Below are 27,981 nucleotides of genomic sequence, written 5' to 3' on the forward strand. Positions count from 1 at the left end.
CCTTAGGTGTTTTCTAGTTTTGGATTATGAGCTGATCATCTAAGGGGTTGTCTGTAAGAATCCTGAGTGGCTTGATGGGGAGCATATTTCTCCAGAGAGATTTGGGTTTGCTTTTGCCATCCACCCTAGAGGTGTTTCCAGGGACCACATTATTATTATTATTATTATTATTATTATTATTATTATTATTATTACTACTACTACTAGAGGCCCATTGCCTGAAGATTCGCGCAATAGGCCTTCCTTCCCCTGGCTACCGGCACCGGTTTTCCTCTGGCACCCGGGACCCAGGCCTTTGGTCCGGCCGCAGCAGCGAGGCTAGGCTTCTCTGCTCCTGCCACAGCGAGGCTTGGCTTCTCCGCTCCAGCTGCAGCAGAGAAGCCAAGCCTCTTCAGTCTTCAGTCGTCTTCAGTCTTCGCTCTGCGCCTGTATATACAAATTAACCGCTATCTTTGTTGGGTTAATTTGCATACTAATCCTGATTGGCTGGTGGGTGTAGAGGAGCAATGCCAATTTGCCTGTTTCTCTTTTATTAGTGTAGATTATTTTAATTGAAGTGTAATTTTTATATAGTAAAATGTACAGATCTTCAGTGTGCAGTTTTGACAAATGTGTACACCTTATCCTCTTCAAGCAGAGTATATATGCACCCCTATGTTCATAGCAGCACAATTCACCATAGCTAAGATCTGGAAACAGCCTAAGTGCCCATCAGTAGATGAATGGATTAGAAAACTGTGGTACATCTACACGATGGAATACTATGCTGCTCTAAAAAGGAAGGAACTCTTACCATTTGCAACGTCATGGATGGAACTGGAGAGCATTATGCTAAGTGAAATAAGCCAGTCAATGAAGGAAAAATACCACATGATCTCACTCATTCATGGATAATAGAGACCATTATAAACTTTTGAACAATAATAGATACAGAGGCAGAGCTGCCTCAAACAGATTGTCAAACTGCAGCGGGAAGGCCGGGGAGGGTTGCGGGGCAGGAGGTAGGGGGGTAAGAGATCAACTAAAGGACTTGTATGCATGCATATAAGCATAACCAGTGGACATAAGACATTGGGGGATAGGGGAGGCTAGGGGACTGACTAGGGCGGGGGGATAAAATGGACACATATGTAATACCCTTTGTAATACTTTAAGCAATAAAAATTTAAAAAAAAAATATATATATTTTGTTGATTTTTTACAGAGAGGATGGGAGAGGGATAGAGTTAGAAAGATTGATGAGAGAGAAACATTGGTCAGCTGCCTCCTGCACACCCCCTACTGGGGATGTGCCTGCAACCAAGGTACATGCCCTTGACTGGAATAGAACCTGGGACCCTTCAGTCCGCAAGTCGATGCTCTATCCACTGAGCCAAACCAGTCAGGGCAAGCACAGATTAATTTCTATATTTATTTTGGAGTTAGGAGTTCCTGTACTATGTGTGTGGGATAAATTTAAACTCTAAACTTATGTGGTTAAAAAGTCTTTGGTGATTTTTGCCACCTTTCAGAACTGGGACCAAGGCAGAAAAGCTTCTTTGTCTCCCACTGCCAATGGCAGATTTTTTATTTTTTTTATTGTCTAAAGTTTTACATATGTCTCCCTTTTCCCCAATTGACCCCTACCCCACCCCCCAGCCATTCTCACCCTGGGCAAACCCCCACCACCCCCCCAGTGTCTGTGTCCATTGGTTATGCTAATATGCATGTATACAAGTCCTTTGGTTGCTCTCTAAGCTACCGCCCCCCCCCCCCCCACCACCATTTGTCTCTGGATCTATTCTTCATCAAATTATGTTGATCATGATATCCCACATATGAGTAAGATCATGTGATATTTATCTTTCTCCGACGGACTTATTTTGCATAGCATAATGCTCTACAGTTCCATCTATGCTGTTGCAAATGGTAAGATCGCCTTCATTTTTACCACAGCTTAGTATTCCATTGTGTAGATGTACCGCCGTTTTTTAATCCACTCATCTGTTGATGGGCACTTAGTTGTTTCCAAATCTTAGCTATGTAAATTGTGCTGCTATGAACAAGGGGTGCATATATCCGTTCTGATTGGTGTTTCTGGTTTCTTGGGATATAGTCCTGGAAGTGGGATTACTGGGTCAAATGGGAGTTCCATTTTTAACTTTTTGAGGAAACTCCATACTGTCTTCTACAGTGGCTGCACCAGTCTGCATTCCCACCAGCAGTGCAGGAGGGTTCCTTTTTCTCCACATCCTCGGCCAATGGCAGGTTTTTCTACTTTCTTGTTCTGTGAAGGTTTGTACTTTGTGCAAGAATGTTATTTATAATGTTTGTTACTTATAGTCCTTGTTGTGTCAAGGCCTTATCTTCTTCTGTGCTTTGCCACTGAAATAGAAGTCCCTCAATTTCTGAGATGGGAAAATCCTACAGGGTTACTGTAGCATAAGCATCTGCTGCTTTTTACTTCTTGAGAATTCCTCCACTTTCTTGATACCTTAGTTCTACATTTAAAGGAGTATTTATTTTTTGTGTATATGGATGTCTTAGTTCATTTGGGCTGCTATAACAAAATACCACAACCTGAGTAGCTTATAATAAGAGAAACTTATTGCTCACAGTTCTGTAGCTAGGAAGTCTAAAATCAGGTACCAGCATGGTCTCCTTCTGGGGAGGGACCTCACTGGTTCATAGCTAGTGTCTTGCCATGTTCTCACCTGGTGAAAGGGCCTACAGGTCTCTCTGGAGCCTCTTTTCAAAAGCACTGATCCCATTCACGAGGCCCCTGCTCTCAGCTGAATACCTCCCAAAGGCCCCACACCCGAATATTATCATTTTTAAGGCTTAGGATTTCAATATGAATTTGAGGAGACACATTCAGGTCATAACAATATATAAATCAAAAAGACTAACCAGTGGTACTAGGTGTTTTGTAAAAGGAGGGTTTTCTGATTATCTTGTTACCAAATTACCAGAAATACAAAATGTAACTTTTATGTTTTTAAATATTACCTTTTCTTATTGGGGACATATGTGCATGATAGTCGGATATTATTCATATGTATGAATTTGTATATTAATGATTTATTTAAAGGATTATTTAAATAGCTTCAAGGACTATGAAGTGATTTATGATCTAGTATAGTTCACTTAGCTTTTATGCCTCAATTCTAAATGTCCTAATTAGCCACCTATGTGTCTAATTACATCTTGTAAAGGGTGAAAATTTATCCCTTCAGTTTAGATTTATTGAAACTGAATATTTTTGTTAGGGAAATTGGATTCAGATTGAGTGTACATATTAGATTAGGGGTTTGTGAGTATTTTGGAAAGTTTATTATTTTATTCTTACCTAATTGTAGAAATGCTTTGGATTGTAATAAATTTGCATAAAATGGCTATTATCTAATCATAAATTGAAATGTTTTTATTTTTCTGGCATAAGAAATTTTGACATCTTGAAAACTTAATGTTCTTTACTTACTTTAATTCCTAGTTAAAATGAAGCCTATCTTCTACTCTTCTCTGTATTTAAAAATTATTTTCCAGAAAGCATTGCAAATGGATATCAGACCAGATACATTAATAAAATTATATGTATGAAAATTAGTGAACAGCATATAACAATCTGGTACTGGTTTTCATGATTTTGATGAAGAGCAGATGTGCATATTATTTCAAAGTGGAGCTGTAGCCACACATATTTAATTTTTCAGTATCAAGTAAATATGTTTATCTTTTCTTAATGCAAAGTCAAAATAGAACCCATTAAAGCCAAATAGACTACATAATTGGAAAGTTAGTAGTAATTATTCCTGAAGAGAGATTTTTTTCAATATGAGTCTATAGCCTGGCTGTTGAGAAACCATGGAAGTTATTTATCAGATACTTGCTTTTCCTAAAGAATACTAGAATTGGCTTTTAAATAAGATGCTGTTAAAAAAAAAAAAGGACAACCTTTGCAGAATATATTACACAGATAGTTGTAATATAGTAACTTTATTAAGTACTTTTAGGTAACCAAAATTTCTAAGTTACGTTAACTGCCCAAACAAAAACAAAACAATTAAGCCAAACCAAACCTACTCCTTAATATGTGTGCTCCAGTTATTATTATTACTAGGGACCCAGTGCATGAAGATTCGTGAACTGGGGGAGGAAAGGTGGAGGGGCGGTCCCTCAGCCCGACCTGCACCCTCTCCAATCTGGGAGGCCTCAGGGGAGCCTTCTCCAATCTGGGAGTTTCTGTCTGTCTTTGCAATCATATGAGCAAATTGTCTGAGACCCCCAATTCAGTTTGGTTTGTTGCTCACAGAATAATAGAGGCATTTTTTTTCTTTGCTCCATTGGTGGAGATTTCCTGGAAGTTTTAGGATATCTTTCCTTTAATTTTTCCTAGACACTCTAATTTTACTTATGTCTTTCACCTTTGCTTTCCCTCCATACCCAACCGCAACAGTAACTTGCTCCAGGCTTACTTTGCTCTAGTGTAGCGGTTCTCAACCCTTTCGAACGACCCTTTCACAGAGGTCGCCTAAGACCATTGGAAAACACATAAATAATTACATATTGTTTTTGTGATTAATCACTATGCTTTAATTATGTTCAGTTTGTAACAATGAAAATACATCCTGCATATCAGATATTTACATTACGATTCATAACAGTAGCAAAGATACAGTTATGAAGTAGCAAAGAAAATAATTTTATGGTTGGGGGTCACCACAACATGAGGAACTGTATTAAAGGGTCGTGGCATTAGGAAGGTTGAGAACCTAGTGTCTGGGAGATTCGTCTGCTACCAGAACTATGATTCCCAGCATTCCTGGTGCTCCCCGCGCTCTGGGCTTCCGCTTCTGGTCCTGGGGCTGTCACCAAAACTACTATTCCCAGAATTCCTGGTGCTCCCCACGGTCTGGGTTTTCCCCAACCAAGGGAGCCACGTCCCCCCAAGCCTCTGGCTCTCCTGCTCTGCTCTCTGTCCAGTGACTGAGGTAGCCGTGTCCCCTCAAGGGAGCGACCGAGGGAGCCACGTCCCCCCAAGCTGCCGGCTCTCTCACTTTGCTCTGTGTATGCATCTTTGTTGGGTTAATTTGCATACTCACTCTTTGGCTGGTGGGCATGGCTGGTGGGAGTGGCTTGAGCATAGCGGAAGGACGGTTAATTTGCATGTTTCTCTTTTACTATATAGGATTATTTTGAAAGAGCCCAAAATAAAAATGTAGTCAAAGAGTTTATAAAACTTAGTCTAATTTTTAGGTATCTAGGTTACAGGGGAGGTTTTCATGCCTCTTGAAATGTCATATTCTAGCAGAGAATTCAGAGAATGTTTTTTTCCACAGGAATTTTCATTTTTCCTGCATCCTGAAGTCTCTATTCTGCTAGTAGCAGTCTAATGTCTTCTGTTAGTTGATCTTTTTTAAAAAAAGTTTATATCTTTCTGTTATTGGCTAATGCCCACACCTCCTTTAAAGATTAACTTTCTTAAAAGTAGCAGCCCCTCAATATTGCACCTTATTAAATAAATCTGACACCTTTATGTTATTCAAACTCTTTTTTTATTAGGTGCCCTTTACTGTATCAACTTGATTTCTTCAGATTTTCTTACAGAGCTTACCAGTTATAGTTAGAGTCTCTCTACCTGATATATACAACAGTTGAGAGCTGTTAAATGAAAATGAAATATATCTTAATAAACACTGCCTTTACAATTATTCAAAGTTTGCGTATACATTTTTAGGGGACACTCTGTATTTTAGTGATGGAAATAGCCTTTCCTCGCTTCTCCAATGTAGATATAACTCTTTTTTTCTTATATTTTATTGATTTTTTACAGAGAGGGATAGAGAGTTAGAAACATTGATGAGAGAGAAACATCAATAAGCTGCCTCCTGCACACTCCCTACTGGGGATGTGTCCGCAACCAAGGTACATGCCCTTGACCGGAATTGAACCTGGGACCCTTGAGTCTGCAGGCTGACGCTCTATCCATTGAGCCAAACCGGTTAGGGCTAGATATAACTCTTTTTAAAGCTTCTTTTTTATTTTATTTATTTATTTATTTATTTATTTATTTATTTATTTATTTATTTATTTATTTTAAATATATTTTATTGATTTTTCACAGAGAGGAAGGGAGAGAGATAGAGAGCTAGAAACATCGATGAGAGAGAAACATCGATCAGCTGCCTCCTGCACATCTCCCACTGGGGATGTGCCCGCAACCCAGGTACATGCCCTTGACCGGAATCGAACCCAGGACCCTTCAGTCCGCAGGCCGACGCTCTATCCACTGAGCCAAACCGGTGTCGGCTAAAGCTTCTTTTTTAAAAATATGTTTTTATTGATTTCAGAGAGAGGGAGAAGGTGAGAGAAATAGAAACATCAATGACAGAAATATTGATCGCCTGCCTCCTGCACATTCGCTATTGGGGATCGAGCCCATAAACCGGGCATGTGCCCTTACCAGGAATAGAATCATTGACCTTGGGTCGATGCTCAATCACAGAGCCACATTGGTTGGTTTGTAAATATAACTCTTAATGATTTATTTAGCATTGACACCATGATGCTTTCTGTTGGCAGCTCTACTCTAGTTGTGTAAAGTTTCTGGAAATTTTGAAGTCACAGAAGAATTTTGAAAATGAAAAACAAAAACTTCTAAAGGATCCAATTTAAAAAATTATGTGTAATAGATTGATGTGAAAAATTGTAAAGTTAAAAAAGATTTTTTTGCATTGAAATCTGAATACATGAAGTATGGGTAAAGAATAATATGGTATTTATTAACTAGAAGGACTTAATGTAATATATGTAGTCATGAATCTTAATTTTGAAGGATGAGTTCCAGGCATATTCAGAGTTTTTAACTTGATTGGGGCAGGCATCCAGGGAATAGAATCTGTATGCTCCTATATCTTAATTATATCCCTGGTCTTAGTCTGGTTCCCTGAACTGTTGGTATTGGATGTAACAATACTGTTATTTATTACAATAAACTATTTATAGCAAACAGATACTGTTTAGAGAAGACTGATTTTCTTTAAAAATCCTTACAGTGAGACTGAGCTAAGTGACTCTGTATCACCTCAGTTTATATCAGGGAAGACCAAAGTAGAAGTGAAAGCAGTAAAATCTTATATAATAAAAGCCTAATATGCTAAGTGTCTGGTTGTCCATTCAGTTAATCAAAACGTAATATGCTAATGATATGCTAAGGCCGCTCAACCGCTCGCTATGACGGGCACTGATCACCAGGGGGCAGATGCTCCGACCAGTAGGTTAGCTTGCTGCTGGGGTCCAGCTGATCAGGACTGAGCGAGACGGGCTGGATGCTCCCTGGAGCCCTCCTGCAGTCCCTCCCCGGCTGGCCAACCTCCCTCATCCCTCCCTGGCCTCAGTCGTGTACCAGTGGGGTTCCTTGGCCTGTCCTGCACCCTCTCACAATCTGGGACCCTTCAGGGTATGTCAGAGAGCCGGATTCAGCCCGATCCTGCAGGCCAGGCTAGTAAATTCTTAATTGTCTTTTAAAGTTTACTAATGATAGAAGTATAAGTGAAATTCTTAGAAGTTGGTTATAAAATAAGGTATGAAATCTGTTTTTTTTTTTTTACCTAACTACTTTTTCTTTGAAGCCTAATCATGAGAATATAACTGTTAATAATTGGAAAACAAAAGTTTTCTGAAATGAGATTGTGAAAAAAGTGATCTGTACATGGAGATAAGCCTACGAAGATGTACACTGAAGAAGACTTTGAAAATGCATAGCATTTGCCTGAAGAATGAGTGGTAAAATTGTTTAAGATGTTTTACATATAGAAGATGAGAAGCATCATTAAAGAAATCCATCTACATTTGTCAGAACCAATAGCTTTACAGTAAAAAGTGAAACTTAATGTATGAAAATTAAAAAAAAAATAATTGGGTCCTGGCTAGTATGCTCAGGAGGTTGGAGTCCCGGGTATCAAAGGGTCTCAGGTTCAATTTCCAGTCAGGGCACGTCGTACCCAGGCTGTGGGTTAAATCCCCTGTCGGAGCATACGGGAGACAACAGATCGATGTTTCTCTCTCTCAAGCTATCTCTCTCTCTTCCTAAAAAATATAAATTAAAAAATTAGGAGGTTGGAGGACCTCAAGATGAAATGTAGAATGAGACAGACAGAAAAATCTAATTCTATTAGAAATATATGAAAAATCTCACTGAACAGAATGGGGAACGAAAAGTGCTGACCTAAGTAACTTTGGAAATGCATGGAACCTGTGAGACTAAAGGAAAAGGAACTGCACATAAGCAGTGTACTCTAGGTGATAGTGTTGCTTCCCATAAGTACAATTAACAATTCTGATTCTATACTAGAATTATAAACAGTTAAATAAAATAGATGGTAGGTGGTGGGATGCCGGGAGGCGGTCCATCCTTGCTGTTTCAAGGGACCTGGCATATATGGCATACTGTTCTTAAAATGTTTGCTCACCTTCTTGGCACTATGTGTTTTAACCAAGGTCTCCTCTCTGAGAAAGGTTGTTTCCCCAGGTAGGGATTTTCCCCTGAAGTTAGGGAGGGAATAAAACCCCTCAACTAAGTGCCAGGCGGGTAATTAATCACTTTAACTACGAACAATCATGCTTAAGCTACATAATCTTTACTCCCTGGAATGGAGATAAGAAACGCCCTAACCTTTGTAATAGAGATTGATAGGATTGGAATCAACTGGTATAAATACAGATGTAACAAGACAGCAAGACAGAACTTAGAAGACAGAACCTACACAGAACCTAGAGACAGAAGAACTTCGCTGGAGAGAACATGGCAAAAGATCCTGGACAGAAACTGGCAACAGAACCTAGAGACAGAACCTAGCGAGAGAACCTGGCTGAAGAACCTAGAGACAGAACCTGGATAGAACAGGGCAAGAGAACCTGACTAGAACCTGGTGACTGAACCTGGCTGGAGAACCTGGACAGAACCTGGCTGGAGAACCTAGTGAGGGAACATGGCTACAGAACCTGGCTGGAGAACCTAGCAAGAGAACATGGACACAGAACCTGGCTGGAGATCCTAACCAGAACTTTGCTGGAGATCCTGACCAGAACTTGGCTGGAGATCCTGGCTGGGCTGCTGATCAACTGAATGCCGACTCCGTCCACACCTTTGGGGACCCCTGGACCTGCTGGGGCTGGACCCCAGCAGTGGGAACCAGTTTTCTCACTGTTGGAGTAGGGAATTGTAGATAAGCAACTTGTTTGGGGCTAGAATGATCCATGTGATAATGGTTTAGAATTAGAGACATCAGTGTGAGCTTATGTTTAATCTAATTTAGATACAGTCTATATTTTAAATGAGTTTAGTTCATTAACTTCAAAACAATAAAAAATAAACATTTCAGCCTGGAATTAATATACAGTTTTTTGTAATTAAGGTAGGAGTAGTAGAAAAGTATATTACTTTTCTACTAAAAAGTTAATATTTTCATCATTTGCTTTAAAAAGTATTGTGGAATCTGTCAGATCTTACAGAATGGGGGATAGTCCTAAATCCAAACCCCTGTGTATTACCAATCCTATTTTTTAATGACGTATGCTATGAGGGAGATTTGTATTGATATAAACCAATACAAATCCCTTGATCCTAGAGTAATGATTGTATTTTGCAGTATTTGTAATTTTATTTAAATTATTGTTATATGCTCTGTCCTCTCTCATTCCCAAGGGCAATCATAGCAACAGAATTTCAGCATAGCTGACTGATACTTGTATCTAATTTTTCATTAAATACTTATTTTGTGGCAGGACTTGTAGAATGGCCATTTCCAAGTCATTCTGGGAGGCTGAGATTAATGACTATAACATACATATAAAGGTTATTTCTTTATATGAAATAATTAGGAAAATATTCTTAAAAACCTTGGAGCACCTTTATAATTTTTATTATACTTAATGAATGTTATGGTGCTTATCATATTCTCTGGGAGAATGATTTAAAATATTTTATTTTGGTGTTAGACTGTGTCAGCTATAATTTTGGGTTCAGCAAGTAGTCACAGTATAATTGAGATTTAATTGATGGTTTTTCTGAATTGATCTAGGAGCAATTTGCCAAGTGCATTATAGATTTATCCTAGAAATACTGTAGTGTTTTGTAGAGTTGTGTATACTACTTCTATTGCTGTGTGTTTACTATGTATTTTCTGATGTTGCAAAGACTTGTCTATAAGGAACAATATACTTTGGTTTTATTCTCTGTTACAGTGCAGATTCTTATTTAGTAGTTCTAGGATGGAGCCTGAGATTTTGCTGAGGACCACATTTTGTAGTCAGGCTTTAGAGCAAGGGGTGGGCAAATGTTTTCTATAAAGGCTCAGACAGTAAATATTTTAGTCTTTGTGGACCGCATACAATCTCTGTTGCATGTTACGTTTTTCTTTTTTTACAACCCTTTAAAAATGTAAAAATTATTCTTAGTTCATGGACCATACTAAAACAAGGAATAGATCGGACTTGACCTCCTGGCCATAGTTTGTATATTCCTGTTAGAGAAAGGTGTATACATTTGTTGGTTGATAGAAACATAGTTCTATAATTGGTTTTTGTCATGACTTTCAGCATTTCAGGATCATCTTTTTTTTTTTTTTTTTACCTGTTAATGAGGTGAATTACTGCTAATGGTTCAGAAGCTTTTTCTTAATTGCTTATAAATGTTTGTTTTCTTATTTTGAGGCGTAATTCTACATATTGTAAAATTCACCCTTGTTAATGTATGAATTTTGACAAATGCTGGATCCTAGTTTAAATGGTAAGGACAGATTTCAATCAGTAATATATTATTGCAACATGGAAAAGAGTCCAGCATGAATGGAACTCAAGTTTGATTTGTACAGGGATGACTCAATGTTTTAAAAGGAGAATGAGGATCAATAGGGGTGGGAGGTGAGTAGAGGTTCAGTAGAGTCAGGGAATTGATAAATTACAGAAAGCTGGAAAGGGAGATTGGTCCATGTAAAACCATCTGGGTTGGGTAACTGGCGCTTGTCTGCTGGGGTCCAACCCCAGCGGGTCCAGGGGTCCCCAAAGGTGTGGACGGAGTCGGCGAAGAAGGAATGACGCAGAGACAGCGTTCAGTTGATCGGTAGCCTAGCCAGGATCTCCAGCCAGGATCTCCAGCCAAGTTCTGGTCTGGATCACCAGAGAGGTTCTGCTTCAGATCTCCAGCGAAGTTCTGGTTAGGAACTCCAGCCAGGTTCTGTGTCCATGTTCTCTTGCTAGGATCTCCAGCCAGGTTCTCCAGGTTCTCCAGCCAGGTTCTGTAGCCATGTTCCCTCGCTAGGTTCTCCAGCCAGGTTCTGTCCAGGTTCTCCAGCCAGGTTCAGTCACCAGGTTTTAGTCAGGTTCTCTTGTCAATTTCTGTAGTCAGGTTCAGTCCAGGATCTTTTGCCATGTTCTCTCCAGCGAAGTTCTTCTGTCTCTAGAGAACGTTCTGTGTAGGGTCTGTGCCTCCTGGTTCTGTCTTCTCAGTTCTGTCTTCTTACATCTGTATTTATACCAGTTGATTCCAATCCTATCAATCTCTATTTCAAAGGTTAGGGCGTTTCTTATCTCCATTCCAGGGAGTAAAGATTATGTAGCTTAAGCATGATTGTTCGTAGTTAAAGTGATTAATTACCCACCTGACACTTAGTTAAGAGGTTTTATTCCCTCCCTAACTTCAGGGGAAAATCCCTACCTGGGGAAACAACCTTTCTCAGAGACCTTGGTTAAAACACATAGTGCCAAGAAGGTGAGCAAACATGTTAAGAACAGTATGCCATATATGCCAGGTCCCTTGAAACAGCAAGCATGGACCAGCTCCCGGCACTTGTCGAAAGCTCCTACCCTCCCAGGGACACTGGTAGACAGGGACCCTATGTTTGGGTGTTGGCTGGAACAAACAGTAAATTCTTTTGGCAGCTTTGAGTTTTCTCAGGCAGGCACTTTCAGAGAGGCTAGGGTCCTCCTTTGGATTGTTAGAAACTGTGTTAGTATTTTGTTCATGTCTTTATTGGCCAAGGTTGAAGCAGTTGAGAAAGGACTCCGGAATCGGGGTAGAGTTTAGTCAAAGAAAGTATCTTTGTCAGTATCACCACCACAATCCAGATATAGAATTGTTCATCATCCTCCCCTCAAATTTCCTTGTTCTCCTTTGTATGTACCTTCTTGCTCCACCCCCAGGTCCTGGCAATTGCTGATTTCTTTTCTGTTCCTGTAGTTTTTTCTTTTCCAGAATGTGTATAAATGGAATCAGTGTGTAGCCTTTTGAGATTGGCTTCTTTGATGCATCATACATTTGAGATTAATCTATGTTGTATCAGTAGTTTGTTTTTTATTGTTGTTCTGACCGAGTTCTATTCCATTGTGTGGATGTATTATAGTTTGTTTATCCATTAATCAGTTCAAGGACACTTGAGTTGTTTCCAGTTTTGGTTAAAGCTACTGTAAACAATACAGATTTTTGTGTGAACATAGGTTTTCATTACTCTTGGGTAAGTATCCAGGAGTCAGATTGCTGGGTTCTGTGATAACTGTAATTAACTTGATAAGAAGCTGAAAATTTCCCAAAGTGTCTATACCATTTTTCATTCCCACTAGTAATGTAAGAGAGTTCCAGTAGCTTTGCTTCCTCACTGGTAGTTGATATTGTCATCTTCCTTTAAGCCATTCTTATATCTATGTACTGATATTACATTGTGGTTTTAATTGGATTTCTCTAATGGCTAATGATGGTGAGCATCTTTGTATGTGTTTAATGCTATTTATGTATCTCTGTTGAAATATCTATCAAATTTTTTTGCCAAGGTTTATATTGTTTTTATTATTGTTCAGTTTTAAAAATTGTTGATTTAGCCTGGATACAAGTCCTTTATCAGATAGGTGTTTGATAAATCTTTTCTCCTCGTCTGTGACTTGTCATTACACTCTCCCTTTAAAAAAACCACTATATATATATATATATATATATATATATATATATATATATATATATATATATATATATCGATATCTATCTATCTATCTATCTATCTATCTATCTATCTATCTATCTATATTATTGATTTCAGAGAGGAAGGGAGAGAGAAAGAAACATCAATGATGAGAGGGAATCAATGATCATCTGCCTCCTGCATACCCCATACTTGGGATTGGGCCCGCAACCTGGTCAGAGGACCGGGATTTTAATGTGATCCATGCTGGCCAGGCCTCATTACATTCTCCTAACATCTTACAAAGAGCAGACATTTTATATTTTGGTTATCAGTTTTTCTTTTTTCTTTTAGGGATTATGCTTTTGACTTTCAGTGTCAAATCTTAGAAATCTATGCCTAAACTGAGGTCTCAAAGATTTTTCTCCCATGTTTCTTATTTAGAGGTTTTAGATTTTACATTTAATTCTATGACCTATTTTGAGTTAATTTTTGTATGTGATATGTGATATAATTGAAGTTCATCTTTTGGCATATGGACGTACAATTGTTCCAGCACCAACTGTCCTCTGTGGAATGGTCTTTTAACATTTATTGAAAAATAGTTGGCAGTATGTGAGTCTATTTCTAGACTCTTTGGTCTGTGCTTTTGTTTTTTGTGTCTATTGTTTTGTTAATAACATGTTGTCCAGATTACTGTAGTAAAGATAGTAAGTCTTGAAATCAGTATTCGTTCTCCAAGGTTATTTTTCATTTTCATAATTGTTTAGACAACTCTAGTCTTTGATTTTTCAAATGAATGTTAGTATCAGTTTATCAGTTTCTAGTTAAATTTTGTTGGGATTTTTATTAGGATTAGAAATTCTAATTATTAGTTTTGGGAACATTGGCATATTAACCATGTTAAGTCTTTTCCATTGCTGTACATGATATAACTCTTCATTTATTTTTGGTCTTTGATTTCTTTCATCACTGTTTTGTAGTTTTCAGAAAACAGATCCTGTTGTACATTTATACTTAAATATTTTATGTTTTATAATTCTATTGTAAATAATATTATTTACAAATTTTAATTTTCATTGCTCTTGTATGGAATATAATTGATTTTTATATCAACCATATATCTGAGATCTTGCTCAACTCATGTATTGGTTCTAGTAACTTTTTGTAGATTTTTTTTGGATTATATAAATAAATAACCATTTCTATAAATAGAGAAAGTTTTATTAATTTTTTTAGTCTGTTGTTGTGTGTGTGTGTGTGTGTGTGTGTGTGGTTTTTTTTTTTTTTTTTCACCTTGCTTTCTCTCCCCCCAACCTCTTATTCCACTGATTCCACTGGCTAAGGCTTCCAGTAGGATGTTAAATTGGGATGGTGAGAGCAGACATCTTTGCCTTATACTCCAAATAGTATTCAGTCATCCATCATTATATGGTGTTAGCTGCAAGTGCTTTTGTCGATGTACATTATTAAGGTAAGGACATTCTATTCTAGTTTGCTGAGCGTTTTTATTATGACTTAATGGTGGTATTTTTTTCCAATGCCTTCCTGTATCTATTGAGAATGATACATAGTTTTTCTTCTTTAGTCTGTTGCTATTCATTGTGTGAATTTCATTGATTTTTTTAGTATTGAACCTGCCTTGCATTTCTGGGATTGCTCAATTTAGTCATGCTGTGTTCACCTTTTTATATATTGTTGGATTTGATTTGCTAATAACATTAAGGCTTTTGCATTTGTGTTCATGAAAGATACTGGTTTATAGGGTTGTGTTTTTTTTCCTCTTGAAATGTAATTTTCAGATTTTGGAATCAAGGTAATGCTTTATAAAATGCATTGGGCATTTACTGCTCTTTCCTAATCTATTTTTTGGAAGAATTTATGTAGAATTGGTATTATTTGTCTTAAAGTATTCAGTGGAATTTACCAATTTAGCCATCTAAACCTTGCGTTTTCTTTATTGTAAGGTTTTTAAATTATGAATGTAATTTCTTTAATAGGTACAGGACTACTCAAATTGTCTATTCATGTGAGAACTTTCATAGTTTGTGTCTCTGTGAAATTTTGGAGAATAAAGTTGTAATTATTTCTGTTAGGTTTATTTATTTATTTTTAGTTCTAAATCACTTTTCTGTTTGTTTTTTCTGTGGTTACCTTGAAGTTTATTCTTCTGATGTGTATGATCCCAATGTGAAATTGAAGGTAACTTATTATTGCCTTTTGACCCTAGATAGTATCCAGGTAGCTGTAAAAATATCACCATTCTTAGAAGAATGGGGAGCTATTTTACTCTGATTCTTGGTGTCTCAGGAAGAAACTGAGTCAGTGATTTTGACAAACAATCTTAATGACTCTTTCCCCCAACACACACATGCAAAGAGGGTTGGTTTTGAGGCGTGCCTGTCTACTATGGGTGTCTGAGTAAGATTGCACACTTTTTTCTGCTGCTGATTTATGTGGATTTGAAAAAGAGGTTAATAAGTGATGGCTTTTATTTTTGGGAGTGTTGAAACACCATTTCTCCTTGGTGAAAACTCAGAATTATCCATTGCTTTTTTGAGTAATACAGTTTTGTTTAAGGCATGGCAGCTTTTAAAATATTAATCTCTTACTTGACTGGACCTAGTTAAAGAAAAAACAAAAAATTCATAATTATTTTAAAAAAACATTAGTGTTGTGTTTTCTTTCACATTTAATTTGGCATAGCCACGCGTAGATGCAAATTGATCAGTGTCAAAGTAACATATTGTCAAAGTGACTACAGTTGACCTTTGAACACTGCAGGGGTTAGGATTATTGATAACCATGCAGTTGAAAATCCACATATAACTTCTGAACCCCCCCGCCCCCAAAACCTAAGTACTAATAGCCTGCTATTGACTAGAAGCCTTACTGATAATATAAGCAGTTGATTAACACATATTATGTATATTCTATATATTATATACTATATTCTTACAATATAGTAAGCTAGAGAAAAGAAAATGATATTAAGTAAATCATGAGGAAAATACATGTAGAGTACTGTACTGTATTTATCGATACTGTAGGTTACTGTTACTGTTTACAAGATAAATCATCTATCAGTACCTACATCTTCTATTGTACAAAACACTATATATTTTATGTATTACTAACATTAGACATCGAAAATAAAAAGGTAATGCGAAAAAGATTCATATTTATTTTCAGGTATAACGATTCATGCATTGATAATGAGGAAGCAGCAAAATGATTGCTTTATGGTAGCTTAGTGTAATTGATATCATAGCTTAGCATATACACTAAAGAGTAAATTGTAATAAAATTTTCATGGCACATTCACAGTCACATTGAGCATTGGAAGCATTGTTACAACTTTATAAAACCATGTACCTGTGATGTACCAATTATGAGAGAGGCATATGTACTGTAATATAATTATTTGAAAGCAAAATTCTAAAACAGTAGGAAAACTAACACATTATTAATTTGATATGAAAATATCACTCACTTTATGCATATGTAAGGATTGGCAATCCACTGCAAAACACGTCTTGCACTTGATGTTCTACACAGTGAATACTTAGGCAATGATGATGATGATGATGATGATGACACAAAACGTCTCAAACAGTTCTTGCCTACAGTTACTGGATTTTCACATGAAGACACTCACATATATACACAGCAAGTAAGTATATTAACTATACAGCATGATGTTTATTTACTATTTTTATGGAAGTGGATCATCACAAAGGTCTTCACCCTCAATTATCTTCACATTGAGTAGACTGAGGAGGAGAAGGAAGAAGAGGGGTTGGTATTACTGTTTCAGGGGTAGAAGAGGTAGAAGGGTAGGCAGGAGAGGCATGCACATTCGGTGTAATCCTACGAGAGTACATTGTACATCATAATTTCTGTCGGACAGTTCTGCTTTTTCATTTCTTTAAAATGTTGCTGTATGGTACCAATCCTTCCACTGTTTGCTTTAGTTTCAACGCCCATATTATAAAAGGGTCCATTTTAGAAAAGTAGTTAAAAAAAGCAGTCTTGAATAATCAAAGTCTTTCTGCCAGATTGTCCAATGTCAGTTTGTTTTCTGGCACTGCATCTTCTACATCTTCTTAGTCTGGAACTGGTTTGGAAGGACTCATCTTCATCAAGTTATCTTCTGTTAGTTCCGCTACTGTGGTGTGTGTTAGCTCTTGAATTTTTCCAAGATCCATATCTTGAAACACTTCACTCCCTTGCCCCCCTTTTTCTTCTTTGTCTGAATCACAATCTCTTTCGTGATTTCCTTGATTGGCTTTGTTGGGAATCCTGTGAAGTCATGTACAACATCAGGACACAGTTTTCTCCAGCAGGAATTTATTATTTCAGGCTTGATGTCTTTCACACCTCTTTCTATAATAAAAATGGCATCTTCAATGGTGTAATCCTTCCAGACTTCCATGATGTTCTCTCTATCCGGGTTCTCTTCCATAGTGTTGACAGTCCTTTTCATAGAGTGCTGTGTGTAATGAGTCCTAAAAGTCCTTACCATCTAGAGCAGTGGTTCTCAACCTTCCTAATGCTGTGACCCTTTGATACAGTTCCTCATGTTGTGGTGACCCCCAACCATAAAATTATTTTCGTTGCTACTTCATAACTGTAATTTTGCTACTGTTATGAATCGTAATGTAAATATCTGATATGCAGGATGTATTTTCATTGTTACAAACAACATAATTAAAGCATAGTGATTAATCACAAAACCAATATGTAATTATATATGTGTTTTCCGATGGTCTTAGGCGACCCCTGTGAAAGGGTCGTTCTACCCCCAAAGTGGTCACGACCCACAGGTTGAGAACCGCTGATCTAGAGGTTGAATTGCCTGTGTTTGGGGGCAAGTAGAGCACTTTGATGCCTTTGGTCTTGAACTCACCGGGTTCTAGGTGGCCAGGGGGATTGTCCAATATCAAAAGAACTTTAAAAAGCAGTTTTTTTGCTGTTAAGGTACTTCCTGACTGCAGGGACAAAGCATCAATGTAACCATTGCAGAGAAAGAGTTTGTCTTGTCTAGGCCTTCTTGTTGTACAGTTGATTTCAGAGAGCAAGGGAGAGGGAGAGAGAGATAGAAACATCAGTGATGATAGAGAGTCATCAATCAACTACCTTCTGCATGCCTCACACTGGGGATTGAGCCCACAACTCAGGCATGTAATCCTGACTGGGAATCGAACCGTGATCTCCTGGTTCATACGTTGACGCCCAACCACAGAGCCATGCCGGTCGGACAGTTGAGCTTTTTTAAGAAAATGTTTATTGGTCATTCCTCTTCTGTGAAATGCCTATTAAAGTCTTGTACTAAATAATAATAATACTAATAATACTAATACTAATAATAATAATGTCTCATACTCATTAAAAAACTGGCAGCTGGTATTTATCTTTTTCTTTCAAAGCTCAGGGTTTAGGAGCTTGATAGGTAAGGGCAATCCTGATTATAAAGCTGATTGCATTTGCAAAAAACATATAGTCTATCCCTTCGAGTCTTAAATCCTGGTGCTTGTTTCTCTTACTAATAAATGTTCTTTGTGGCATTCTGCCCCCCCCCCCCCCCCATAATAGGATACTTTTGTCTGCAGTAAAAACCTGTTCAGGCAGATAAACTTTCTCCTCAATGATTTTCTTAATGGCACCTGGGACCTTGTCTGCTGCCTCTTGATTGGCAGAAGCTGCTTCTCCTGTTATGGTGATATTTTTTAAGCCAAATTATTAAACCAAAAGACCCCCATATATCTAACAATCCTTTGCAGGCATTGAATTCTCCAGCTTTAGATCCTTTATCTTCATTTTCAATCCTGCACCCAAATAAAAGCTGCATTTTCAATATGTGGTAAAAAGGTTTTTGCTCTTGATGGCATACCTGCAGGAATGGCTTCACAAATGTTATTTTTTTACAGGGGTTCTTAAGGCTGGACTCATTTATCTTGAAATGACTGAGAGGCAACCGCAATCTGCAGTACACTTCAAGCAATTCAAATTTTTCTTGTAATGTCAAGACTTTCTTTGCTTTTAGGGCACATTTCCAGTATCACTAGTGGCATTTTGTATGGGTCCCATGGTGTTATTTAAGGTTTTATAGTATTGCACTAAACATGATGAAAAAGTACTCGAGAACCGCAAGAGATCACTTTTTACTATGATACACAATTTAATGGAGAGATGAACTGCTCACACAGAGATGATACTTAACACAACATGTGAGTTTACCACAATAACAGTAGGAGGTGACTGCAAAATTATTATAGTAGTACAAGTACTACAGTTAATTTTATGTACTTATGATTTAATACTGCATCTTTTACATTTGTTTACATTTTTCTTGACTGAATGGTACTGTGCTGTGTCTATAAATTTTGATAAATGTTAACTTTTTAGAATAGATTTGTGCATGTTTTATGGCAGTAAGTGGTAATATAGACTAGTGTCTACATATATTTTATGTAATGATGACATAAAACATTCCTTAAGGTTTTTAATATTTCTAGGCTTTGTGATTTGTGTGTGTGTGTGTTTTTAAATTGTTGCAAATTTCTAAAAAATGTTCCTATATATTATTTTGGAAAAAAAATGAATACAAGTAAACCTGCTCAGTTTAAATCCATATGTTTAACGGTCAATTGTATATGTATACTCTTTGTGCTGTATACATTTCAATGAAAATTCCTAGGTAATCTAATGTAATCCCTCTTTTATCATTTTGGTAACATTTTCTAAACTGTAGACAAAAGATTTTAAAGGATATTTATAGTAATATGCTATATATTCATATCTTATAAGTAAAATGAGACCTTTGTGTGTAACATATTGAATGGATTAACAAATTAAAATCATAATTGTGGGGTGCCCTTCTATAAAGAATTGGATATCAAGAGCTTGAAAAGTTGTAGAAGAAATTTGAAAATCCATTTTTATTCTCACAGATCTGTGTATATTTCTACTTAGTAAAATTTAAGCAGTAATTGTGAACTTTGAAAATCTCATTTGTCAAACTATGAAATGTTTGAAGAATATATGAAAGGCTGTTATGTGGGTGAAATTTATTTGGTGCTTCACTCCCTTACATAGCTTTTCTCAATTTACGTATTGAATGTGCCACCTGGGGCTAATTATTTGGTAACTAGAGGCCCGGTGCACGACATTTGTGCACTGGGGGGTGTGGGGGTCCCTCAGCCCGACCTGCACCCTCTCCAATCTGGGAGCCCTCTCCAATCCAGGAGTTTGTATCTGTCTTTGCAATCATGTGAGCGAATTGTCTGAGACCCCAACTCGGTTTGGTTTGTTGCTCACAGAATAATAGAGGCATTTTTTTTCTTTGCTCCATTGGTGGAGATTTCCTGGAAGTTTTAGGATACCTTTCCTTTAATTTTTCCTAGACACTCTGATTTTATTTATGTCTCTCACCTTTGCTTTCCCTCCATCCCCCACCGCAACAGTAACTTGTTCCAGGCTCACTTTGCTTTAGAGCTCTGTCTGCCACCAGAACTATGATTCCCTGAAATCCTGGTGCTCCCCGTGGCTCTGGGCTTCCGCTTCCGGTCCTGGTGCTGCCACCAAAACTACTATTTCCAGAATTCCTGGTGCTCCCTGCGATCTTGCTTTTCCCTTCCTGCTCTGTCTCCGTCCCATGGCCTCCTACACTGCCAAGTCCTCCAAGCCGCCAACTCTCCCTCTCCGTCTTGCGGCTTGGGGAGCCAATTTCCCCAAGCCGCTCCACTCCGCTGGCTCTCCTGCTCTGCTCTCCGCCTGGCGCCTGTGTATGCAAATTAACCCACCATCTTTTTTGGGGGGGTTAATTTGCATACCCACTCCTGATTGGCTGGTGAGCATAGCAGAGGGATGGTCAATTTACATCTTTCTCTTTTATTATAATGATATTTATGGTCAACTGGTTAATGAGTTAAATATATTAACACCACTTGTACAGAAACTGAGTGCTAAGGATAAATAGGTGCTTGCAGATTTCTTTTTACTGGTTCTAAACCCTGTTTGAGTGCATTAGAATTCTTTTAGAGAAATTTAGACAATATTGATGCCTGACCAATTTAATGAGAATCTCTGATAGAAGAAACCAAGTTATTGATACCTTAATGAGTTTCTTAGGTCATTCTCAAATGCTGCCAGGGTTGAAAGTTTATGCTTTAGGTATTTCATGCTTCTGCTGCTGTTGGTGGTGGTGGTATTACTACCACTATTATTATTATTAGTAGTAGTAGTAGTAGCAGTAGTAGTAGTATATTTGTATAAGGAAGGATGTGCACAATCTAGAAACATTGTGTTAAAGATAACTTGTATTTGTTTGGATTTCTATAAAAAATATCATAATTGGTGGCTTATAAACAACAGACATTTATTTCTCATAATTATGGAGGTTGCAAAGTCCAAGATCAGGGTGTTGGCAGATTTGTTGTTTGGTGAGGGCCTGCTTCCTAGATAGGTGTTTTTTGTTTGTTTGTTTGTTTTTCACTGTAACCTCACACAGTAGAAAGTGCAAGGAAGCTTTCTTGGGCCCTTTTTTATAAGGGCACTAATTCCATTTGTAAGGGCTCCATCCTGATGACCTAATCACTCGAGACCTGGTTATACCATCACCTTGGGTGTTATGATTTTAATATATAAATTTTGAAGGGATAAGCATTCAGACCATAGGGTAACTGTTAATTATATGTACAATTCTAGTTTCTGAGTATTTAAGAACTGGTTATCTCATGGTCATTATATATTGATGATTATTGAGTTTTTAAATTATAATGGTGTAGATGAAGCAGTTTAGTGGTTTTCCGTTCCTTTACACCTCTTTGTTTCATGTTTATGGTGACATAAATATCAAATCTGTCACAAATTGTTCCCTTTATATCAGTTTTTATCAAGATACTCTTTAAGGTAAGTGTCTAGATGGCAGTTCAGGATGTGATCTGCCTGACAGTTTTCTACCAGTTGTTCTCATGATTGTTGACATTGGTCCTTAATGAGGAGGAGTCACAGTAGATTGAGGGAAGAGCTGTGAGACTTTTGAAACATGCCATTTGTAAGATGGTGTGCGTGGGAGGAGTTCTAAGATACTAGGCATTGCTGGCACAAAAGAGTCGAAGTAACTTAGTTTAAAACTTTTAAAGTAATGCTTTGGGATGCTGTTTCTATCTAAAATGTGTGTTAGTGTTCATAGTTTTAAGCAATAAAAATCCCTCTAATTTAAACAGAAAAAATACTTTGAAAGCTTTTATTGGGTTACTCATAAAGTTTCTTAAATGGTAGAAGAACCAGACTTGGAATCTTAGTCAGGATAACACTCTAAATCTGTTGTTGATTGTTGTTGGTAGTGGTTCCTTCACTGGCCTGGGACAGTGAGGGCACCAATGTAAGGTGGTACTCTCTCAGTGACTTGAGGCAAAAGATACTCCTAAAACTGCTGCCAGTGCTTTTTTGTAAAACTATGGATTAAAGAAGGATGAACTAATTAAAACTGTATTAGCTATTGTTATTGCCCTCAACCTCACTGGAATGGATTGCTTCTGGTCCTTGTTGCTGCTGTTGCCACCTTTGCTTCCTTTTCTTCCATTTCCACCTCCTACTTTTCTTGGTTTACCGGAGTGACAAAACCCAGATCCTAATGTCCTTGTTTCAGTTGCAGTGGAGGTTTTGAGGTAAATACCTTCAGACAGTAATCGATGTCCTTATAGCATGTGTGGATTCTGAGCCCTCCCTGGCTTGTTGCTTTGCTATTGTTTTTATTTGTTTAATGACTTGCTTCAACTAATTCTTTTGAATGTGTTTTCCTCTCAATGTCTGCTTCTGAAATCACCCCCACCACCCTAAAAGTTTATTAGACTTAGTAAAGGCCAGCAAAAAACCAAAAAACCACCCAAACCAAAATAAGAAAATTACTCTAGAAACTGCTTCTCCAACAAAGCTCTAGAAGAGAAGGAAGGCTACAATTTGGAATTTCAAAGAAAATATTTGAAGGAAACTTTTACTGAAGGGCTACAGCTTTTTTCTTTAAAAAATTTTTTTTCTGCCTGGCTTTCTAGGGATTGTCCCTGGGCACTATATTTTAGTGGTCTGTTAATGATTGATTAGAGCAGCGGTTCTCAACCTGTGGGTCGCGACCCCTTTGGGGGTCTAACGACCCTTTCACAGGGGTCACCTAAATACATCCCGCATACCAGAGATTTACATTACGACTCATAACAGTAGCAAAATTACAGTTATGAAGTAGCAACGAAAATAATTGCATGTTTGGAGGTCACTACAACATGAGGAACTGTATTAAAGGGTCACGGCATTAGGAAGGTTGAGAACCACTGGATTAGAGGTTGTTCCTAAATGCCTTGAGCCAATAATTGTTTCATCATTTTTCTTTGAATCTGTTTGTGGTTTGGGGAATGTTTTCAAATTTTAGGAATTTTAAAGTTTGTCCTACATTCGGCCAGAGACTAGTGTTTGGTTGATCTCTTTAGTGTCTCTTGAGCAGAAGCCGCCTTATGCATGGAATAGCCTTCCTGACTACCAAGGATCTCCCTATTAAATTTCTGTCTGGTGTGTCATTTTGTTGTCTTTCCCGACCACTATTGTTGGGATTGTTTGCCACTGAGAGAGCACTCTTGTTTTTGACAATATTCCATAAGTGCTCCAAATAAAGGCAGTCCCCTCTTTTAGGGCCAGTTAACTGCCAATCTTTTTGGCCTGTCGTGTCTGCTCAGAGTAAAACTTCTGTGCCACAAACTCAGCAGTACTATGGATGCTGATGCTAGTAACCTCTAGTTGAAATACATTACTTACTGTGATTTGGTAGATTTTCTTGAATAAATGCTTCTTGTTTTGTTGTATGTCCTTTGATCAATTCTCAGAGACTTTAGTTCTTTTTGATAATATTTTTCTATTTTTTCATTAGTTTTAGGGGAGAGGATTTGCTGAGCTCCTTGCAGAGTCATTTTGGGAGCTCTGGCATTTCTATTCTTTTTAGTGGTCTGCAGTCTTCATACTGCAGCCAGCCGCTTCCCCTTCCCTGCAAGCTAGTAATTTCACCTCCAATTTTAAAAGTCTTTATATTGCTCTAAGAATAAAAAAAACAGACATTCTAACATAGTCTAAAATTGCCTCTTATATAGTTTTATCTTACATGGATCTAACTCCCCCTCCCCTCATTCTGGACATTATCCAATCATCATCATTAATTTAGGGAGCACTTTGCCTTTACAAATTAAGGCTCTGATCTGTGGCATAAGTGTTGGAATCTGAGGCATACAGATTTGAATTTCTGTTCTGAATTTATTAGCTGTGTGACTTTGAGCAGTTTGGTAACTTTTCTGAGTTTTTAAAAATCTAAAATAATGGTGATGGAGATCATCTCTATCTATCCTATATAATAAAAGGCTAATATGCAAATTGTCCCCTCGACCGGGAGTTCAACCAGGGGGCGGGGTTGGCCAGCCAACTGCCCATGGCTCTTCCCCCTGGCCGGCCTGGCCCAGTCAGTCCTGATGGACCCTGATCAGGGTGGGCCGGCCAGACCCCACCCATGCACGAATTTGTGCACCAGGCCTCTAGTTTATAGATATAAAAGCCTAAGTGACCATTCGACTGTTCGACTGGTAGCTATGACACATACTGACCACCAGGGGGCAGACGCTGGATGCAGGAGCTGTCCCCTGGTGGTCAGTGCACTCCCACAGGCGGAGCGCTGCTCAGCCAGAAGCTGGGCTCACTGCTGGCGAGCACAGCGGCGGTGACAGGAGCCTCTCCTGCCACTGCAGCAGTGTTAAGGAGCAGCGAGCCGAGTGGTAAGGAGCAGCAAGCAGGCAGGCAGTAAGGAGCAAGGGGTCCTGGACTGCAAGAGGGATGCCTGACTGCTGGCTTAGAGGGATCCCAGACTGCAAGAGGGTGCAGGCCAGGCTGAGGCATCCCCACCCCCCCCCCACCCCCCGTGTACGAATTTCATGCACTGGGGTTCTAGTATTTTATAATGTTGCTATAAGGCTTAAGTGAGATAATGTGCAAAACCGTTAGCATAATACCTTGTAGTTAGAAAGTATGTTTATTCCCCACCTGATATTCTCTTCCTATCATTTGAGTAAGCACTTTATATGAAATACCAGTATGCATAAGTAGAATCATTCCAGTATTACAGTTCCACCTATTTTAAAGTATATTTTTATTGATTTCAGAGAGGGAGAGAGAGATAGAAACATCAGTGATGAGAGAGAATCATTGATCTGTCACTTCTATTGATCTGCCACTCTGGGGATCAAGCCTGCAACCTGGGCATGTGCCCTGACTGGGAATCAAACCGTGACCTCCTGGTTTATAGGTTGATGCTCACTACTGAGTCATGCCAGCTGGGCTCCACCTATTTTTTGAGTAAAAGTTATACCTGAATTTCAGTTGCATTTAAATACATTTATTGAGTACCTCATGTCTAGCTCATAATATCTCATTTAACTTTTAAAAATGCTTTTGATTGAAATATAACATATTAAGAGTTTTGCCTTTAAATCAAGGGCAAATGTTTTTCCCCTCTAGAATGAGACTATTAAGATTTTCTTTTTCTTTGTGAATTCTCACCCGAGGATATTTTTTCCATTGAATTTTGAAAGAGTAAAAGGGAAGGAGGGAGAGAGAGAGAGTGAAACATCAATGTGAGAGAGACACATCGATTGATCGCTTTCTTCAGGCACCCCAACTGGGCCTGGGAAACGAATCTGCAACCTAGGTACATGCCCTTGACCAGGAATCAAACCTGTGACCCTTCAGTGAGACACTCTACCACTGAGCCACATGGGCCAGGTTCCATGTGTTTTTTTTTGAAAAATATTCACATCTGTAGAAGCAAAAATAGCATAATGAAATTTTATATACTCTAACCATAGTACAGTGATCATATATATGAAATTAACTTTAGTACATTACTATTATGTAATTTGACAGTCCATCAGATTTTTTAGGTTTCCCAATAATGTCTTTATAGCATTTCCCCAACCAATTAGAATCATGCACTTAATAATGTAGTTACCATGTTTCTTTATTTTCCTTTAATATCCTTGAATGGTTCCTCAGCCTTTCTTTGACTTTCATGACTTGATATTGTTTTTCAGAATGTTCCTCAGTTTGTTTCTCTGTTATTTTCATAAATTTGTTTAGGCTATGCATTTTGGGGCAGGGTTAAGGTGGTGCCCACCAAGCTTATTTTCTCTAAAGTTACCCGTTTCCCCTTTGTCATTAATAAGTAATGTGTGGAGATATATTAAGATAGTGTAAACATTATTTTTCCCAGTAAACATTGATCAAATGTTTTTTGCATCCTTTATTATGCTTGCCTCAATCAGTTATTACCAGGTAGATTATTAAAATTTTGATAATTTCTGGTGTTTTAATTTGAGTGTTCCTGAGTTTTCTTTATCTAATAGTTATAATTATGAAATACTTTGCTGTGAACCTGCTTATGTCATGGGTTTATTGTTTATGTGATTTTTAGATTCATATACTGGACAGACTGGGGAGAAGTACCAAAGATAGAGCGTGCTGGAATGGATGGTTCAAGTCGCTTCGTTATAATAAACACTGAAATTTACTGGCCAAATGGATTGACTTTGGATTATGAAGAACGAAAGCTTTATTGGGCAGATGCAAAACTTAATTTTATTCACAAATCAAATCTGGATGGAACAGATCGGTAAGATTACCTTATAAATTTATTTTTAACCTTTGATTAAACACCACGTGTCTTGATATAGTCATTAAATTATAAAGCCTGACTTTAAGAAGAAGAAATTAGTTTATCTTTTGCTAAGTGTCAAAGTGGAAGAAGAATGTACTTTCAGTTTGTTCTCAAAATGTAACTATTTCTCATCTGTTGGTAGCATTTAGAATTTATGAACTATATTTTCTCCTTCTTTACTCTGAGCTAATTTACTTCTCCAGTAGTTCTCAACTAGAGATAGTACTTCTCTCTCCAAGAGTTTTTGGAAATATAGGGGGAATTTTGATTAACATGAGGTCTGGGAGTGGTATTAGCATTGTAGCTCCAAGGGGCCATGCTAAACATTTTACAATGTGCTGGATACACAATACAACAAAGAGTCATCCTACTCAGAATTCCCCATAGGCCCCCTAGGAACTGCATATGGAAGCTCATTTGGGAAATCTCCACATTGGACAGAGGTTGATAAACTTTTTCTATGAAGGGCTAGTTAGTAAATATTTTAGGCTTTGTGGGTTATGTATGACTGCTGTTGCAACTATTTACCTCAGCTATTGTGGTGTGAAGGCAGCTATAGATAATACATAAGGGAATGAGCATGGCTATGTTCCAGCAAGACTTTATTTACAACACATATAGTGCATCAGTGGGCTGTAGTTTGCTGACTCCGGGACTAGGAGAAAACCTAGTGCATATACATAAACATGGAATTTCTACTCTGATCATGTTCAGATTTTTAAAAATATATATTTTTATTGATTTCAGAGAGGAAGAGATAGGGAGAGATGGAAACATCAATGATGAGGGAGAATCACTGATTAGCTACCTCCTGCATGCCCCACATGGGGGATCGAGCTTACAACCCTGGCATACGCCCTGATAGGAATTGAACTGTGACCTCCTGGTTTGTAGGTTGATGCTCAGCCACTGAGCCATGCCAGCCAGGCTGATCGTGTTCAGATTTTATTTTTTTCATGTTCAGATTTTTATAACACTTCCTATTTACATTCTTGTGTTTGAATGATTATTTAGGTTTCTAATGGTCTCATTCTAAGACTCCAACAAAAATCTAGGGAGCCTTAGGTACAGTTGAAGGAATTTTTCAGAGTAAGCATTTGTAAGTATCTGAATGATGAATCAGGAAGCATTTAAAAGTATTGAAAACCAGGAAAGATTTAAATAATTTATTAAGATAATGTTTTTATAGTCATGGAATTAGAGTATTTTTTGCCTTGTTTAAAAAATGAATGAAATAACTTAAGCCAAGGTGGTTTAAAAACAATCCTATATAATAAAAGCCTAATATGCTAAGTGTCCGGTTGTCCA

General features: G+C 37.8%; 1 protein-coding gene across 6 annotated transcripts in view; it reads left to right on the forward strand.

The window, feature by feature from the left end:
- Nucleotides 1-27,981, forward strand: part of LRP6 (LDL receptor related protein 6) — a 137,859-nt gene that overhangs the window by 33,487 nt on the left and 76,391 nt on the right. For 5 of the 6 annotated variants that reach the window (XM_036297548.1, XM_036297545.1, XM_036297546.1 and 2 more), the window contains exon 3: nucleotides 26,431-26,628. In XM_036297548.1, the coding sequence (XP_036153441.1) occupies nucleotides 26,431-26,628 (198 nt within the window). Of the gene's footprint in view, nucleotides 1-16,438; nucleotides 16,603-26,430; nucleotides 26,629-27,981 lie in introns of all 6 variants that reach the window. The other variant, XM_036297551.1, reaches the window with a different exon arrangement.

The sequence above is a fragment of the Myotis myotis genome, unplaced genomic scaffold (genome assembly GCF_014108235.1).
Source record: "Myotis myotis isolate mMyoMyo1 unplaced genomic scaffold, mMyoMyo1.p scaffold_m19_p_3, whole genome shotgun sequence".
In the NCBI taxonomy this organism is placed as follows: Eukaryota; Metazoa; Chordata; class Mammalia; order Chiroptera; family Vespertilionidae; genus Myotis; species Myotis myotis.